Source organism: Rousettus aegyptiacus, unplaced genomic scaffold (assembly GCF_014176215.1).
Source record: "Rousettus aegyptiacus isolate mRouAeg1 unplaced genomic scaffold, mRouAeg1.p scaffold_m13_p_5, whole genome shotgun sequence".
Classification (NCBI taxonomy): domain Eukaryota; kingdom Metazoa; phylum Chordata; class Mammalia; order Chiroptera; family Pteropodidae; genus Rousettus; species Rousettus aegyptiacus.
The window spans coordinates 5,730,069-5,749,426 of NW_023416308.1; the positions used below are offsets into that span (position 1 = coordinate 5,730,069).

A 19,358-nucleotide genomic window follows, 5' to 3' on the forward strand; every position below is an offset into this window, starting at 1 on the left:
ATTTCATCTTGTTTTAGTTTTGGTAAGTTGTAATTTCCAAGGAATTTGTCCATTTCATCTCAGCTATCGAATTTATTTTTCATAATATTCCTTATTATCTTTTTAATGTATGTAGGATCTATAGTGATCTCCCCTCTTTATCATTCCTGGTGTTGATTGATAATTCATATTCTCTCTCTTTTTCTCATCTCATTTCTATATCTCTCTATTTCTATCTATATCTCTATTTCTGTCTCTCTCTCTCTCATCAGTCTAGCTAGGGATTTTTCAATTGTGATATTTGATCTTTTCGAAGAACCAGTGTTCGGTTTGCTGAATTTTCCTGTTGTCTGTTTTCTATTTTATTTATTTTTGCTCTTATCTTTATTCCTTCCCATCTACTTACTCTGGGTTTATTTTTACCTTCTTAAGTGTAACCTTAGTCCACTGATTTAAAATCTTCTTTCTTTTCTCATATGCATATTTAAACTTATAAATTACTCTCTAAACACATCCACATCCCACAAATTTTTATATGCTGTATTTTTTTTTATTATTAGTGTTTGAAATATTTCCTAATTTCCCTTGTGATCCTTTCTTTGACCCATGGCTTTTATGGAAGTGTGTTATTAAATTTTCAAATGCTTGGGCTTTTCCCCTGATTATTAATGTAGCTACACCAGCTTTCTTATGCTTACCAATTGCATGGTACCTCACCTTTCCATCTGTTTATTTTTTTCTACTTATTTTTTTCTATCTACATTTTTATATTTAAAATATGTCTCTTATAGACAGCATGTAGTTTGATCTTGCTTTTCTACCCAGTATGATAAGTTCTATCTTTTAACTGGAACGTTTAGTCTATTTAATTTAATGTAATTATTGATAGGTTTGATTTAAGTCTATAATTTCACTGTTTCTTTGTTGTTTCGTTTTTTTGTTCTTCTTGCCTACTTTTGGGTCAGTTGAATACTTTTGAGAATTACATTGTAATTTCCACATGTACTAATTTTTAAATCAGAGCAATAATTGTAGGAAGGTGTCATCAGTTCAGCCAGCAGTGATGCTCACTTTTTTGTTGTTCTGGCAGGATAATGAAAGCCCTTGCGAATGCTGGAGTACCTGTCCTCAAGGTTCTTGACCTCTGTGAAGATCCGAGGTAACATTCAGATTTATTTTTACCATTGTATATTCAAGCTGCAGAAGAGGAAAACCCATGTACTTAACTCAAATTCCAGTTTGTTACAGTAAAGACAAATAAAATTTGAGTGGGAGAGAAAAGAGACTTTATAGCAACCTCCCCTAAAAGTTCACAGATCTTTGAGTTATCTCGAATGATAAAGAAATTCCTCCTTTTTCATTGATGGTAGAGTGGTGAGCGTAGCTGCCTTCCAAAGAAATGCCTGCTCTTGTGAGAATTGGTAAAAAAAACATCTTTTTTACCATTCGGAGAGTATGTAACCATCCAGTTTTATGTTGTTTTTGTTAATTATTTTATTATAGTCTTTTAAAACTGTTTTTAAAATGCTTCGTAATGTGCTTTTTGAGTCTGTTCCTTTTTCTCCAACTTTTTAATTACGAAAATTTTGAAACATAAAATAAAATTGAGAGAAGAAAAAGTAGTATAATGAGCACCCGTTTACACTTCATCTAGATTAAAATATTTTGCCACATTTCTTTTCTATATATGTGTGTGTGTGTGCGTATATATGTATGTGTAATTTATATATAAAATAATTTTAAATAGTAATGATTATATAATAAAATAATTTATACATAATTATTTTAGAAATAAATAAGCATATTTTATATATATAAATGATTTTCAGCTGAACCTTTTAAAATAAGTTGCAGACAGCATACATTTCCTAAGAATAAAGATATTTTCTTTCATAACCATAGCAACATTATTGCACTTAAACTAATAAACCATAATTTAATAATATAACTTAATATCTAGACTGTGTTCAGTCAGGATAAAGTTATAATGGTAGAATTTTCAAAACAACTTTTTGGAGTAATAAACTGATATCTAATAATGACTAAAAGATAGACTAATGACATTTCAGTGTGTCACCTTAATACTATAGGGTGGCATATGTTTCGTTCATGCCACTGGATAATGGTAAAAATAACATTAGTAATAAGGGCTATTTATTGAACCTTCATTGGAACCAGACACATATGACAAGCACTCCATGTATATTCGCTCTCTTAATTCTTACAACCACCCTTTGAAGTTTTACAGATTAAAAAGAAAACAAAGCTCAGAGAGGTTTAGCAAGTGCCTCACAATCAGGAAGGAGGAGAGGTGGGACTTAAACCTGGTTCTGTGTGACTCCAAAGCCCCCTCTCAGCACGCTGCTGGCCTATATTACCACACTTAAACCTGTTCTGATGGCTTCTCCAGGTGGACTCAAGAGAGAGGCATGCTGGCCAGGAAGGATGGTCAGGGCTGATGGTCAGGGACGTGGGTTGGTTTGGGAGGGAGTACTTCTAACCCCGTCCTGTGTGCAAAGGCGAAAGGAAATGTCCCGTATTCTGGGTCCGAACCCTTCCCCAGCACTCAGCACACACGCAGGACAGGAAGAGCAGTCCCGTGACCATCTGCCGCATTGTGAGTCACTGAAACACCCTGTCTGTGTCCCTCCCAGGGTCATTGGCACGCCTTTCTATCTGATGGAATACTGCCCAGGCCTTATCTACAAAGACCCTTCTCTGCCAGGATTGGAGGCTAACCAGAGGCGGGCCATATACACCGCCATGAACAGAGTCTTGTGCAAAATTCACAGTGTGGACCTTGACACCGCAGGCCTAGGAGACTACGGGAGACAAGGTGAGCTCGAGGCGGCTCGCCTCTCGTGCTGAACACGTCCTCACTGCTGCCTCTGCTTTCGAGACGTGCACGGCATCAGGCTGTTTGTTAATGCACCAAGCCCAAGCGCTTGCGAAACGTGAGGTGGGCTTACTAGCTGCCACTTGGAAGTCCAGTGTCATTCTGACAGATGTGTTGCTTACCTAGACATCTAGTTCTGGGATAAAACCCTTCAGGGACTATGGAATCATCTCTCTTCCTGCAACTTTTATCTCACTAGATTATTTAAATCCTTTTCCCTGATGCGCACCAACGGTAGTTAAGATGCTTCCTTCTTCATTTTTCACCCTTTCCCTTAAATATTCCTTTCAGCACGGATAGATTTCTTAAATGCTATTGTGCCAAGGTATTTCGTTTGTATAGTTTGTTTCTGCATTTTTTAAAAAATGTTTTCGCCAGCATTTGGTCTTGTTAGAGCGTTTTTTAAGTCGGTGTATTGAAGCGCAGCATTCTGTGAATCTTGACGAATGCGTGCAGTTTCGTAACCACCACCACATTGTCTCCGTGCTTTTGCGAGCATGAACTTTAGCATGAGCCAAAGAATCTCACTGGTCAAGATTATCTGAGTCTTGACCAATATAGGTTTCTGGCCATAGTCAAAAAGAATCTTTCAGCTAAGTTTGTTTTTTTGTTTTTTTTTCTCTCTCTCTCTCTCTTTCTCTGCTTTTAACCATACATGCCAGTTTTCCGTAGGACCATGTCACAGGCTGCAATGCAGACAAAGTACATCACCTTACTAACATATTTCTGCCAGGTTACTCAAGTCCCACTCCACAGGCACATGATCTGAGTGAGTCCCCAAAGCTAACAGTTCGAGATACTTTGTTACAACAGAGCAGGCTTGCCAAATTCCTAGTCCAAACTAAAGGAGTCCTCACTGCCCTGCCCCTTCTAAGTACAACTAGATCCATATCATCCCCCCATATTCTAACCTATTGATCAGAGGTACACATTCAGTGTGGGGTTCCCTCCATCTCGGTGGTTTCGTTGGGAAATACACTAAAAATGCAGCTATAGTTTAATCTGAAATTCAAATCTAGGTTAGCATCCTACACTTTATCTGGCAGCCATAGTTACCAGGAAAAGGGCCAAATAGGCAGACAACAGATGTCACCTATATGTCACCTATATTGATCAGTTGTTTCAGATGGAAAGAGCACTGGACTAGAAGTCCACTGTTGGGTGACCTTAGATAAGTCACACTGCTTTGTCACAGTTTTCTCAATAGTAAAGGTTTGGTTGAAAAAAAAAAAAAAAAAAAAAAAAGCCCTGCCTTGCCTCCCTCACAAGGCTGATGCGAAAAGCAAATGAGGTGGCAGCTGTCCCGGTGTTTTGAATGAAGATAAAGCATTAGGCAGATGAAGTAATGGGCACTGTGACCTCCCACGGTGGCTGTGGCAAAAGAACAGCTTGTGGAAATCTCTCCAGTGTGCTGAGTGAATCCTTTGCCTTTTATTTTTAACGTGGACTATTTTGACGTTCTTTCCACTGACCTATCAGCATGAAGAGACAAAGCAGAAATTTGCTGTGATTTCATGTGACCCAGGACCAGCCTCCTGGGCCACTGGCTGCAGTTTGAGCCTGGAGCATAGAGCAGCTTCACTGATCCAGCCGTAAGGGCATCAGATCTTCCTTTCGAGCATCCCATAATTCCTCAGGTCATGTCGGGATCCCAGCTGCTGGGCAGGGCACTGGCTGTGTGTCTATACACTACCATTTGTGTGAAAAGGGGATGTGTTTAAATAAATGTAAATGTTTATTTTCACAAGTGAGGAATATCTCCAAAAAGATACCTGAGAAACTGGTCATGTGAGTTGCCTTTAGGGAAGAAGGACTGAGTGACAGGCTGAGGGGTAGGAGAAGGACTTCACTGAGTTTCCTTTTGTCACTTAAATTTCTAGCCATGTGAATGTATTATCTATTCAAGAGAACACATTTAAATTCGTTGAAAAAAAAAAAGAACACACAAACATGATTTTTAATCAAAAGAAGCTGTCGACAAAGATCCTTTAGATGCAGTCTGATTATCACAAAGACCCTTTCCACTAAGGACTGTGGAGGGAAGGGGGGGCACTTAATCCCCTCTTCTCTTCCCAGAGGGCAGGCTGCTTGAAAGGGACATGCAGTGCCTCGACAGAGGGCCTGCTAGGGCCCTGCAGCCAGCAGAGCTAGAGACGCAGGGCAGCTGCACCTGCTTCCCCTGAGACGGAATGGAACATGTGCACCCTGGGTTGGTGTGTCGTGGGGTGTCCCAAACCCACACAGGGGAGTTCCTCGAGGGGCTCCTTCCGCAGAGGCTCAGCTCCTATAGTTTTGTATTTGCCTTACGGTAATTTTCAAACTTAGAGAAACATGAAATAGTCCAATGAATAACTGTACATGCCCACTAATCTTAACAGTGGTTAACTTTTGCTATATTTGCTTACCTATCCCTTCGTGAGTGAGTATATGTATGTGATTAGCAAAGTTGTAGAGACCCTGACACTTCATTCCTAAAGAATTTAGCATGCATTTCCTAAAAATAAGGACTTTCCTCAGTACCATTTTTCTAGGATTTCTAAAACCTAGTCCATATTCACATTTCCTCATTATCCCCCTTATATCATTTATAAATAAGTTTTTTTTTTTTTCAAATCAGGATCCAATCAAGGGATCTAGCACAGTCCCCCCAATACCTGTTTTTTAAATGAATTTTTTAAGAAACGAAATCAGTCGTCTTACAGGTTTGTCTCAATTATTTCTTTATGGTTTCATTTACTGCTGTCTTCTGTTTCCCCTTAATTATGAAAACTGGAAGTTCTAAAGGTTTGATTTGTTTTGGGTTAAATTTACGTGGATTTTGATCTCCACCTCTCATGGCCCTGCTGGATCCTCCGAAGGGCAGGTGTCCGGATGCTCTGAGCATGCAGCGGACGCCCCAGAAGGAGCTTGATCTCTCTGTCCTTACTTTCAAACCCTTCATCTTCTGGGGTCTATTTTTTTCTCACATGAGGGGTGAGGGCTTGGCTTAGAGCTGGGGATCTGACACATTGTTTATTAATTATAAGATAGTAATGGCGACAGTTAGTAATTGACTATGACAGTAATAATGGCCACCAGTCACTGAGCAGCTTCATGACAGTCCTGCAGAATGTGGGTATCTGTACACTCACAGGAGGTTCAGAGGGGTAAAACTGACTGTGAGCCACATCACTCCAGAATTTTTTTCAGCGTCCAGTCTCAAATGTAACTTGCAAGTTCCTCAACTGTGGTTCTCTTGGGTTTCTTAGCAAATGATTAAATAATAGCAAGTAGTCATGTACCTCACACTACATTCCAGGAACAGTTCCAGAAGCTTTTCACATTTTATCCTCCCAACAACTGTATGAGGACCATGTCATCAATGAGGAAAACACGAGGCACAGAGAGGTTAAGTAATCTGCCCAAGATCACAGAGCTAGAGAATGGCAGAGCCGGGGATTCAGACCCAGGCGCCGGCCCCAGCGCCCACGCTCAGCCACTGTCGTTTAGTCAGAATGGGATTTCCTAACGGCTATGAGGACGCTCACAGGCCCTCTGAGAGGGCCAGGGTCAGGCTCGGAGGCCACCGTGGCTGGGAACAGCGTCCAGACCACGCCATCCAGCCAAGGCGAAACAGCTGGTGGCTTCCAGCTGGGGGCAGCAGAGCACCCTGTGGGAAATCTCCAGTCACAGGGAGCGATGCCAGAGAGCATTACAAAGGGTGTCACGGCACTGGCGAAATTTCGAAACCTTTGGAGATTGTCAGATGGCACACCTAATCCTCTTTCCATCAGGGGACTATTTTCCATGCCAGGTGCAAAACTGGATTCAGCAGTATCGAGCCTCAGAGACCAGCACCATCCCGGCAATGGAGAGGCTCATCGAATGGCTGCTGCTGCATCTTCCCAGGCAACAGAAGACCACGGTGGTGCATGGGGGCTTCAGGTGGACACGAGGCGTGGCAAATACTTAAATGTGAAAATGACGGGAAGGGCATCAAAGGGGAAAAGAAGCAGATTTGGGCCCGACTTGCAGTTGTGAATTATTCCCGTTACAAAGGATCTCCCTGTGCGTGGCTTCTTAAGGCAGAGCTTCTCAGCCTTGGCACGACTGACATTTTGAGCCAGATAATTCTCCACGGTGGGGGGCGGTCTTGTGCAGCTGCAGGGGTTATTACCGCCCCTAGGTCTGAAGGCGCAAGCACGCGCTCCAGTTATTACCACCGCATAACCAACTCCTCCAAGTGGCTGTAAACAATGGCGGGAGTTATCTTGCTCACAAATCTGCAGTCTAGAGACCGGACAGTAGCTCATTTCAACGGGGTGGCTCTCAGGCAGGGGGCTGGAATCACTCACATGCCTGGCACTGGGACAGAGGAGAAATGGGGATCCTCAGGCCTCTCTCCCTGTGTCTCTTTGTGGTTTCCCACATGGTCTTTCCGGTATGGCAGCTTCTGGGAAGCTGATCTTACCTGGAGTCTCGGGGCTCCACAGGCGTGTGTTCTAAGACACGGCTGGGCAGGAAGTGATCACCTTTTCTGACCTAGTCTTAGGAGTCACTCAGCATCACTTCAACCTGCATTATATTGTTAGAAGCCAGCTGCTTCAAGAGGCAAAGAATTAGACTCTTCCTTTTGTGGCAGGAGTGTCAAAGAATTTGCAGGCCTGATTTAAAACCATCACAGGGAAGGAATAGTTACCCAAACCCAGGGAGGGTAGCTGTGTGGAAGGCTGCCTGCCCAAAGCTGTGGCTCTTGGGGGTGGAAGACAGCCAGCCCTCAACCATCTGAGCGGGAGCTGGTGGATATGTAGCCCCTTCCCATCTCCTGCTGGCATCCCCATTGGCTGAGCCCAACTGAGTCAGAGGGCAAGGGAGCTGGTGGATGTGGACACGGCCCCTGCAGCTCAGGCCCTCGGGGCACAGAGAGGCTTACAGAAGACACCTAACACAGAGTACATCCTAGCGGTCAGTTTTCTTAACGCTGTCTCTCCCTTCTGTGGCTGATTCAGGCTGGACAACCTGCTGTTCCATCCCAAAAAGACCGAGGTGCTTGCTATCCTCGACTGGGAACTTTCTACCTTAGGCGACCCTCTTGCAGATGTGGCCTCCAGCTGCCTGGCTCACTACCTGCCATCCAGTTTTCCCATGCTTCGAGGTAGGAACTGCTGTCGCGGTAGAGGGAGGTAGCTAGCCAGCTCCATTCGTGAAGCATTCGGGAAACTCAGCGGAAGTAGTGACTGGGCTCGTGCCTGAAATTGAGGTCGTGGTGGGTTTGGTAGAAAACGGCTGGAATGCGTTTCTGTCACAATGGGGAGAAATGGGTGCAGCGAGTATTTTAAGTGAGAAGGATGTGCATGTAGGCACCTCTTATCCTTCCACACAAGTAATTTCTGTGTGTATACGTACGTGATTTAAATGACAATTTTATGACCTGTTTTTTTCCACTGAATTATACACTTTGGACATGTTTTCATGCCATTAAGTATTTATTCTACAGCATCATTTTTAATGATGGCATAGGATTTTATTGTATAGAATTGACTTAATCAAGATATTTGGTTTGATTCCTATTTGAACATTTACTTATTTCCGATTCTTAATATTTTATCTTCCCCTCACAGAAAAGGCAATGAATGTCTTTGTAGCAATATATTTACCTATATATGTAAGGTATACTCCTAGGATAAATTCCTGGGAATAGAATATATTACATACTTCTAGACCATGAAAATGTTACAAATGAAGCAAATCAGGTAAATTTTTTATATGTTGTTATTTTTTTTCAAAAGTTGGTGAGATCTTTCAGTACCATTCTTTATCAAATGATTAATTAAAAGTTATATGCATCCACCCTGAACTGTGGTCCAGATAGACTTGGCGGCCCCTCATTCCTTCCTTTACTGCCAATTTATTCCAAAACATTCAAGAGCCAGTTTGTGAAGAATAGCTTCATGCCTGGATCCCTGCCATCTGAGGGAGGAAGAACCCTTGCAATAATGAGCTAACCCTTTGAACTAGCTGTGAAGCTAACTTCCAAGGGAGGAAGTGATTTTTCAGAATTTAAATACTTGTGACCACTGGGGAGTGTGGGGTCATTGACCGCAGGGTGTGGCTTTGTCTCCACAGGTTTGAGTGACTGCAATTTGACTCAGTTGGGCATCCCTACTGCAGAGGAGTGTTTCAGGATGTACTGTCTTCACATGGGGATTCCTCCTGCTGAGAACTGGAACTTCTACATGGCTTTCTCCTTTTTCCGTGAGGCCACGATACTACAGGGAGTCCACAAGCATTCACTCACAGGTAATGGGGAGGTCCACCTGTCATGGGGGTCTGAGGCAGCTCCTCCCGCCAAAATCCTCCTGTGGCCAGAGACTTCAGAGATTCCTTCTGTAAGATTCAGTTCATTCAACCATTTGTCATGAAGTATATATTATATAGTTATAGTCTTCCAAATATTTACATAATTTAAAATTATTAAGATGATGTATCTAAAATGTTTGAAGTAAAAACATACATGATAAAAATTCATCATATAGAAGAATATAAAATTATTTTCCTTTCTTCCCAGCACCATTGCTCAATGATAAATGCTACTATTAAGAGTTTGTCAAGCCAGCCACTTTTTCTGTATTATCTATCTTCTTTCACTCTCTCCAAATTTTATAAAAATATGATCGTCCTACATGTATTTTCAGTACCCTGATTTTTAATTTTTTTATGCTTAAGAACTATGAAATTGTGTGTGTGTGTGTGTGTGTGTATGTAATGTGTGTATATAATTGAGACAGCTCCATAAGGCCAATTCCTTGCTTTTTTCACTTAACAATATTTCATAGAGACCTTTCATATGAGTATGTATAGATCCACATCATTCCTTTTGATTTCTGTAGTATATTCCATCATATGCACCTACTGTAATTTATTGAACCAGTTCCTCTCAATAGATGTATATTTGGATTGTTTGCAGATTTTTGCAATCACAAATAAGTGGTTGATGAACATCCTTTCTCACAGGCGTGCCTATATCTGAAGGATAAATTCCTAGAATTGCTGAGTTGAAAGTATGTACATTTAAAATATTTATAGATGTCGCCAAATTGCCCAGTAAGAGGATTGCTGGAGGAGAAAAAAGATTATTGTTTTCTTTGATGGTGCTTTTATATACATGAGAAAATACTGTATTAAACTAGCTGGGAGCTTTAGATTATGACTTGTAAGTTTGAACTCTGGACAAGAAAAATTAAGTGTTGCTGCTTACAACTGGCAGTTGGTCGAGTATGTATATATGAGATTCACCGATAGAGTGTTTACATATGTGTGTGGGGATGGCACACTGTTATTTTAATTCAAAATATTGTAGGGTAGCAAATGAAATAATCTATTCCCTAAATTATTTAAGAAGATAGAAAGAGAGACTACAGTTTGTTTCCTGTGTGGAAGGAAGGCAGATAGAATCTGGAAAAGACCCAGTAGCATTAAGTACCCCCGGTTACTCCCATTATAATCTTTAAATTCCATTCCCACCGGAAGGAACCAGGAAGCCTTGAGAAGTGGCTGATCTCAGGTCAATGGCAGGATATTGACAAGACGAACCGGGACCATTTTGTTGTATAAGAAAGCAAAGAAGTTGTCAGAGACTGTTGAGGTCTTACCTAAGGGACTCAGGAGCCAACTTGAATAGGCCTCCACTTGCTAACGATAGGAAACTTGGAGCACCAATTAGGATACAGCTGAAATAGATGGGAACACATGAAATATGTTTAAATCCGTGCGTAAAGGGTGATGCTAAAACAGAGAGACAGTTTCATTGGTGACTTTGGAGGACTCCAAGGAAGCAACTCATTATTCTGAAAATTGGTAAATAAAGGGAAAAAAAATCAAGCATTTATCCTGCCTTATACAAATTATGTCAGGCTAATGAAATAATCGATGGGAGAAGGTTTCTCTCTAGAGAAGCATCCCAGAGAAAATGATAGAATTAGCATATTTCACCAATTTGCCACCGATGGTACATTAATGGGTCTGGAAAAAAAGCATCATCGGTGCTAACATCATTGAGAGGGAGACAGCCAGACATCGCATGCCTCCGCCAAAAGATGAACGTGGATCTGACCAAGTCTCCAGTGCCGACTACCAACTTACAGGAAACAGAGGGTTCAGAGGAGCTCGTTAAACAGTATCACTGAGGCACAGCCAGTCACGAAGTCCAGGTTCTGGGATATTTCATAAGGCAAACAATTCATTTTCTTCAACAAATAAATTTCCAGGGGAAAAAAAAGGAAGATGCAAAAGGAACCAATAAATTGCAAGAGACTTAAAAGACACACCTGCCAATTACAGTGTTTGGACCTTATTTAGATATCTGTCTAAACAGAATTTATTAAAATTTTTTTAAATGCGGCAGTCAATGAAATTTAAATTCTGATCAGATAGTGGGTGGTGTTAAGGAGTCATGGTTACCTGTTTTTTACTGCGTGTGTGTTTTTAAGTCTTCGCTTTTAGACATAATGAGATATTTATAGATGAGGTTTTCACTTCAGAAAAACCCAGGGCAGTAGAGGTAGGGATGGCGGAGAATGAAACGGACTGGCCACGCTTTGGCGATGGTCGAAGCCGGGTGACAGAGAATACCTGTAGATTCATTATATGCTTCTCTCTACTTTTGTATATCTTTGAAATTTTCCAAAATGAAAAAGTAAAACGAAAGGCAAGTAGGAAGAAACGAGCAGTGGTTCTGCGAGCGCCGTAGGGGAACCAACCAGTGATCATTTATTCACAAGTACCTGAGCCTCTGCGAAGCCAAGCACTATGCTGGGTGCTACTGGCAAGACGCAGCGAGAGCAAAACGATGTCCAGAAACATCAGCGTCTAGAGGAGTTCCGTTCTGATAATAGGGGTCTCGATAAGCAGGAATTCTCAGGAATGGTATTTTCCCTTCCTTCGGACAGCCCTAGCTCTAAGCCACCATTTGCAATGAAAACTAACCAGAACCATTTAATTAAGCAGAATAATGGCCGCGAGTCCATCAGGTGAGGACAGTCCGGCTTGCCTGTACACATTTTCTGGATGCTGCTGAGTTCTCACTGGGCTCTGCTCTAGTGCCCGGAGCTAGATGAACTGATTTTTGAATTATCCGTTTCCCAGTCTCCGCACCTCCAAACCCCACTGGATTGTCCTCAGCCTGCCTATGGGGAAGCCATTTAATGGTTTCTGAGATACTGTGAATTGGCTTGGCTTCTTGCTTCTCTTGCCTGGAGGTAAAACAGCCCTGGTGTTTGCTGCCACACAGGAAAGCAGGCCTCTGCCCCCACCGATCCTGCCAGTCACTCCCCTGCCTCCCAGGACGCTGGCCAGGCCACTGAGGAAGTGGCTTAGTTTTCTCACATACAAGCAGCAAAATCTGGTTTTTACAAGAATAGTATTCAGTGGTCCCCCGTCCGTAGTTTCAATTACCTGTGGTCAACTGCAGTCCGAAAATGTTAAATGGAAAATTCCAGAAATAAGTAATTAATAAGTTTTAAATTTTGCAACAGTCTGAGTGAGCGGCCTGATGAAATCTCACTCCCTTGCACTCAATCCCGCCTACCCAGGTGAATCATCCCTTTGTCTCCACGCTGTAGATGCTCCCTGCCCTCCAGTCACTTCGTGGCCACCTTGGTGCATCGGATCCCTGTCACTACCGTGTTTAAGTCACCTTATTTTACTTAATAATGGCCCCAAATCTCAAGTAGTGATGCTAGCTAGCAATTCAGATATGCCCGCGAGGAACCGAAAAGTGCCTCCTTTAAAGGAAAGGAGTGTATGCACAGGAAGAAAACATGGCATATGTAGGGTTCGGGACCCTCCTGGAACTTATCCCCCATGGACAAGGGGGGCTGTCATAAATACATTCCACGAAGGAGCAGCAAAAACTATGTGAACACCAAAATTGTTTCTGTATATTTGCCTTTTCTAAAATCATTTTTCTATTTGAACAGTTGTGATATTTGGTATCGCCCTGGAAAGTGGGGTTTAGAGAAGACGCCTCTGTTTCAGAGGTGTTCTGAAACTGGTGTCATTCACAGGAGACTTCAGCTCGTCTTTAGATTGGGGGGAAGACGATAGTGCCCAGAACCCTGGGACTGATTTACTGTCTATACCAGCTCACCCCAAATGTCACCGTCCTTTAGTAGTAAGTGGGCGCCGAAGACTAGATTTCTCACAGATGGCTGCTAACATTCGAGAAAGGAAAGAATGCTTGTGAGTGCAACTTAGGAGGAGGCCTTTGACGTGGTCCCTTCTGCCAGGTCTGCATTTGGGAAAATATACTAAAAGCGATAGCTTTAAATCAACCCTAGCTCATTCAAGTGACTTTCCAAGAGACAAAGAAAGCAGCACTCTGAGATCGAGATTGAATTAAAGAGGAGAAAATTAAGAAAATCCTGTGTATTCTCTGTTCGAAAAAGAAAATCATTGTGAATAACAGTGATTTTAAGGGATGCGTCTTTCCCTTCGAAGCGGCATGTACAGTCTGAGAAGTGAGGGGAAGAGGTAGCCCGCTTGTGCTCATCGGCCCTCATTAGATACCAGTGACTCCAGGAAGGTGCTGTCTGGGTCCTAACTGGTCCCCCAGGGCTTGGATCTATACCCAGCACCTAGAAGGTGCTGAGTAAAGACTTGTTGACGTCTGGTGGTCTGTATTCTCTACTATGTAGCAGATGGATTTGGTTTCTCATTTGTAAGGAATAGCATAATATCTTTAACACCAAAGCTGCATGAAAATGGCCTTTGAGTAATTGGCCATGGCAAGAGTCAGTAGAAAAATAGGCTTCTGCGAAGATCCAAAAAGAATGTGGAAAGCAGTCACTTTGGAACGTGGAAATGCTAAAAATAACCCAGGAACGCTGGCCGTAAAAAAGCCCAACATAAGGATATCCACAACCCCTTGGACGGATCTCAGACACAGCACAATAAGGGAGGAGAGCCTCACCCAAAGATTAAGGACCGTGGGGAGTGTTTGTGACGTTCCCACGGACTGTGGGAACAGAGATCAGTGTATTCTGTTGTTACTGGTGGAACATCTTCAAAGTGAGCCAACTAGCTAAGTCAGCTACAGGGAAGAAATATCTTTAGATACCAGAAGTTGTCCAACTTGCTTGGGTGTGGGTTTAGGAAATGTATTGTATAGGATATGAAGATGGCCAGTGTCTGCTTCTGTAATCTGCTCACTTATTAACCAGAGTGTAGGACGAGGTGATGTATTTGTATTGCGTTAATGGTCGACTTCTGCTTCTGTAAACTGCTTACTTGTTTAATGTAGTTTTGGGCTTTGCGAGCTGCCTCTTTTGAAATTGTAGGAGTGAAGACTTCCCAGTACATCAGTAACAAGGTGGTGATTCCTCGAGGCACCAAAGTCCCAGGAAGAGGCACAACATTCCAAGATACAGATAACAAGACTGCCTACCAGGCTATGTTTGATCTAGCAACTCCCCAGATACATTTATCTTTGTAAAGGACATTAACGGTTAACTTCTGCTTTCTGTAATTTCCTTACCCTTTTTGTTCTAGGAAGTAGTCCGAGGCTTTATAAAACTGCCTCAAACAAAGACCTCGGGCTGATCTCCTGGTGGGAGAGAGTCAGTCCCCAGCCGGCTAATAAAGGCTCATAATTAATCTCAGTTGGCTCCGTGGGTCTTAGATTTGAACACACCACAACACTGTATCTTGATGGCTGTGGTATTTCCCTGACTAAACTCACAAAGTTATACACTTTGTAAAGGGGATGTATGTACACTCTACCTTAATTTTTTAAAAAATTTGAAGTCCTTTAAAAAAAGTCTTGATGAGCCTGTTAGAGAGAGCAAAAGAGAGACTGAGAGCATGACTAGAGTGAATCCCACGACGCCGACGATGGTGTGAATCTAATAAAATGGCGCCAGAAACTGGCCATTAATCTAATCATCCGTGGCACTGTTATTATCAATTTCATAGCAGGGGCAGTCTAGGCTAAAGCAGAGCTTCCTGTAACCCCCTTGGTGACAGAAGTAATTTGGGGTGTTGCTGATTTAACTCCGTTTCTTCAGGAAAAGAAAGGATATAGATCAGGGAGTAGCCCGCCGAGTTCGACTTCTGGCTTCCAGCCCACTAATGAAAGCTTGGGCGCGTCTCTTCCATCTCTGAGACTCAAATCCTTGTCTTAAAGTGGGGATTAAAACACTCATATTGCTTCGAGAATTCAGTGAGCTATAATGACACATGTAAAGCACTTAACACCATGTCTGGCACATGGCAAGGGCTCAGCAAATGGTGGTAGTAGCTGCTGATACAATAACACTGTTATCATATGTTAGCAGCATTATTAAGAGCTGTTTGGGAGTAATCACATTTTTTTTTTTTTTTCCCTTTGCTTCTGCTTAGGGCCGGCAAGCTTGGCAACCACTGAACGGAGTGGAAAGCTGACTGAATTTATGTCTAACCTGGCATGGGACTTTGCAATCAAAGAAGGGTTCCGGGTTTTCAAGGAGATGCCACAAAACCAGTAACGCGGCCCTGCCACACCACGCCTGGGCCGGTCCACAGACCGGAATCTTCCCCAGCTCGTGCCTCAAAGGGGGCTTCTGGTTATCTCTCCAGAGAGGGCCTTTCCCTACCCGTCAGGGAGCGGGAGCAGCGGCTGACGCAGTTCATGGAGTACCACGTGTACCCCGCTGAGCCAGAGCCACAGAGTCCCCAGGCCATGGCCCAGAGCTAGACCCCTTCCCCACTGGTCAAAGACCTCCAGGCAAAGCGGCCTTCCGAGAGCTGGTAAGGCTTTGTTAGGGCGGGAGGACCTCAGCTTGCCCACTGAGCACATCTGTTCACTCCCCAGGCAGTGAAGGGACAGAGGAGCTGGGCTGAATTATGTTCGATTTCCACCATTACCAGGAATTCTTTGTCTATGGTTTAGAACCCTGGGGCAGTTGGGCTCATTATGCAAATTTGAAATATGTAAATTTGAAACAGTATGATATTAAATACATCAATTAATAAAGTCTCTCTTTAAAGATACCATAATGTCGAACGAAAGGACCAAATCAGTCATAACCTGTGTTCGTGCCGTTGTCACATGATGCCTTCACTTCAGCAGAGAAACACTTAAATACCCTCTCTTTGTCAGGGTTGGTCTTGGCTCGTCTTAGTTTTTTAAGTTATTTGAGGTCTTCAGGAGCACATATTTTGCTTCTAATACAACCATCATCTACTTTTAAAGAAATAACATTATCACTTTTTTCTAGTTACACACCTATTGTAAAATTAACCAAAGCTCAAACATGGCCAAAGTACACAATATAGAAAGTGTTCTCTCAAGTTCTCTGCCCTCTGAGATAATCACTGTCAACAATTCGGTTATTAGGCTGCCAGCCTAATCTTTTCTTCGTTATATACTAACATAACGTTATCACTCCTGTGTCGTAATGGAATCATCTGGGACATTTGGATCTCTTCTTTGCTTATTTAACTCGATGATATATTACCTTTCCATGCCAGCACCTAGAGATTGATCTCTGAGAGGTCCTGCAGTGTGTATGCACCATGATTTGTCTGCCTTCCCACAGGCCGAGGGACACTGGGTGTCTCAGCAGTCTAGGTGCAAGTCACGGAAGCCAACTCTGGGTCACTTAAGGAGCCAAGGCCATTACCTGCTACATGGACAGGGAGGCGGAAGACGCTAGGCGCCTGGAAGGCGGGCTGCAGGAGTATGCCCAAGGGTGCCACAAGGGCAGCCAGCTAAGAGGTCTCCCCTGGACGCTTCCTCAGGGCCTGGCATTGGAGGTGGGAATTTTCAGCTGGCCGGGCGCAGGTCCCGTGCCCATGCCTTCATTGCCAGGAACCAGGGAGGAGGGCGTGTCTGGCCCCCTCGCCTTCGGCGGTGGCCTTGGCCTTGATTCCACCAAAATGTGTACAGTGAGGGAGTACCCCAGCATAAGAACAGGGCCTGGATCCTGGTGCATTGAATGCTGTTTTGTTTTTTGTTTTTTTTTCTTCCTGTATACGCTTACTGTTTCTACAGGATAAATTCTTGAAGTAAAAATACTGGTCCAAGAATGAGACCACTTAAGAGTTTTAATAAATATTGCCAAATTTTCATTCAAGTGGTTTTGCCAATCTACGCGCCCATCTTTAATGTGTGAAATGCCCTTTCCCCGCCTGCTGGCCAGCACACTTAGTCCCTGCCCACCTGAGGACGAAAGCCCACCGGCTTGCACAGAAGCACTGGAAAAGCAAACACTCGTGCAAGAAACTCCCCCAGACTCCACACCCCACACCCAGGAAAAACCTAGATTAGGGACCCTTCTACTTCCAGTTGTACCTGAATGGGAATCATCACGATCACTAGGATCTTGGGCTAATAGTGGTAAAGTTGTAGCTCACGGCTTTCATCTAAAGTGTCCTTACTACCCACAAATGAGAAGTGTTTGGCCATTTACAACGCATTTCACAAATCCTGTGAAGTAAGCGTTATTCACCTCAACTTAAAGGTAAGGAAGTGGATTTGTCCAGGCACACAGCTAGAAAGAGCAGCACCTGGATTCAAATCCAGATAACTCTGGCCTCCAATTCTGGGTCCCTCCCACCCAAAGGATGATCACGTTCGCTTCCTCATTCTGCCTCTTCTCAGAACTCGCTCGCTTCCTTCTTCTCCCTGCCCATCCAACTTTATTTGTTCCAAGTAATCTGCCCTTCTTCCTCATCGTTGCATCTGAGCCGATTCGCTTCACCCAAACAATGAGACAAGTGCACAGACAGATTCTAGAATGTGTCATTGAGACCAGGCCCAGGGCAAATGTACAAAAAAATCAGTTCAGGCGCCTTCCCCGTGCTTAGCGATGGCGATTACGTCCGTAATCACCAATACCTAGTGCCAGCTTCTGTGTCAGGCACTTTACAATTCGGCGTCGTTTCATTTACTCTTCACGGCAACCCACTGAGGTGGGTGCTTTGGCCCTCGGCTGGCTTTGGGCTGTCTGGTGTCCATTCCCCTTTCTCTTGGTAGCAGCACCCCGGTTTCATTTGAGGGTGCTCCCTCCTCGCTTCAGCCACTTGCAGAACTGTCAGTCACGATGCCAGCCCAGCCCTCCCTGGCCAAGAAGTGGGCATGTGAGCCAAGCGCGGCCAGCCAGACCGTCGCTTCCAGGAACTGGAAGAGGGCACAGCGTTTTCAAGACAGAAAACCGTTGTCACGCTCGTTCCGCAGCGGCGGGCCCCGCAGGACGGCTGAGTGTCCTGTTGTGACGGTCCCGTAGGCTCCCTGGGTCACTGGCCAGTCGTGAGCCTTGTCCTCTAATCTGAGCCCCCCATAACCTTCCCATTGGGTTCCTTTTTTCCTTTAGTTAGCCACAGTCCATTGCTATTGCTACAGCTGAGCAGTCCTGGCTGATGGGGTGGGTGGTCACATCTCATTTCCCAGACGAGGAAACAGAAATGTGGAGAGCCAGGGTCTCGGCCAAGGTCTCCTAGCCAGGTGTGGTAGAGCTGGGGCCAGCTGAAGGCCTGAGCTCCTGACCCCCCAGCTAGACTTCCTGGTTACCTAGGCAGGAGCTATGTTCAGAAATCTGGGATGACATGTCCTAGGAATGAAGTCACGCCTCGAAAAGAAAGCTGGTCCAGGCAACCTCCTGACACACCGTGTCAGAGCAGCTGAGGCTGCAGCTGAGGGTCCTGGGCCCGGTCCCTCTCGGGGGTGCTGAGGGATCCGTCATTCTCCTGTGCTCGTGGAGAACATTCGTTATTACATAACGCTAATGCTAACAGTGACGGGAGGCGGGGTAGGTGGGTATATGGGACACGCAGACTCGGACCGAGCCGCCTGCTGCCGTCACTGCTCGGACCCGGCCATCCCGGCCCTCCTCACGCCACCCCCAGATCCGGCCCGATGGCGCAGGCGCGCATCGTTATTTTCAGCCTACCCTCTTCTCTCCAACCCCTTTCATCATTTCCCACAGGCCAGAATAAAACTAGATCACTGTGCTGGGAGAAAGCCAAGGCCTCTTCCCACCCTGGGAGACTGACCACCGCCGAGTGTGCGCGTCCGTCCGTGTGAACTCGTGGGCGGGTCTCTGTCTGCTCCGGAGGCGTCTTCTCTAAAGTTCTCCTCCGAGTGCATGTCCTCGTCCTCCTTAGGAACATCGGTCACCCTCCCACACACAGGTTCCCTCCACCCTGTGCCGGATTCAGAAGCACCGATACAAACTTAAACTTCTCATGGGCTGGCGGCTGGGGCTGGAGCAGGAAAGCAGCCCGGCTGGGGGTCTGGGGGAGCCGGGAGCCGTGTGAGGCACGTGCCTGGCCGGCTTCCATCTGTCTCCGGCCCGCCAGCTCCAGGGTCCTTTCTGTCAAAGGTCCACGGCTGGCCTTCAGGGGCTGTGAAACACCGTATTCAAAATGTTTGTGTCTTTGCATTTCTCCGGGGAGAGGAAGAATTTTCATGAGGGTGACGGAGGACCTTGGCACATGCTTCCGGGTATTTGAAGTGTTAATTGTGAAC

General features: G+C 44.4%; 1 protein-coding gene across 1 annotated transcript in view; it reads left to right on the forward strand.

Annotated features, from left to right (window-relative positions):
• ACAD10 (acyl-CoA dehydrogenase family member 10) overlaps positions 1-19,358 on the forward strand; it is a 41,110-nt gene that overhangs the window by 17,740 nt on the left and 4,012 nt on the right. Inside the window, 8 exon segments of the mRNA XM_036220942.1 lie at positions 1,070-1,138; positions 2,634-2,815; positions 6,649-6,799; positions 7,864-8,009; positions 8,981-9,154; positions 15,251-15,361; positions 15,364-15,637; positions 16,528-16,645. Coding sequence (XP_036076835.1) covers positions 1,070-1,138; positions 2,634-2,815; positions 6,649-6,799; positions 7,864-8,009; positions 8,981-9,154; positions 15,251-15,361; positions 15,364-15,637; positions 16,528-16,645 — 1,225 coding nt within the window.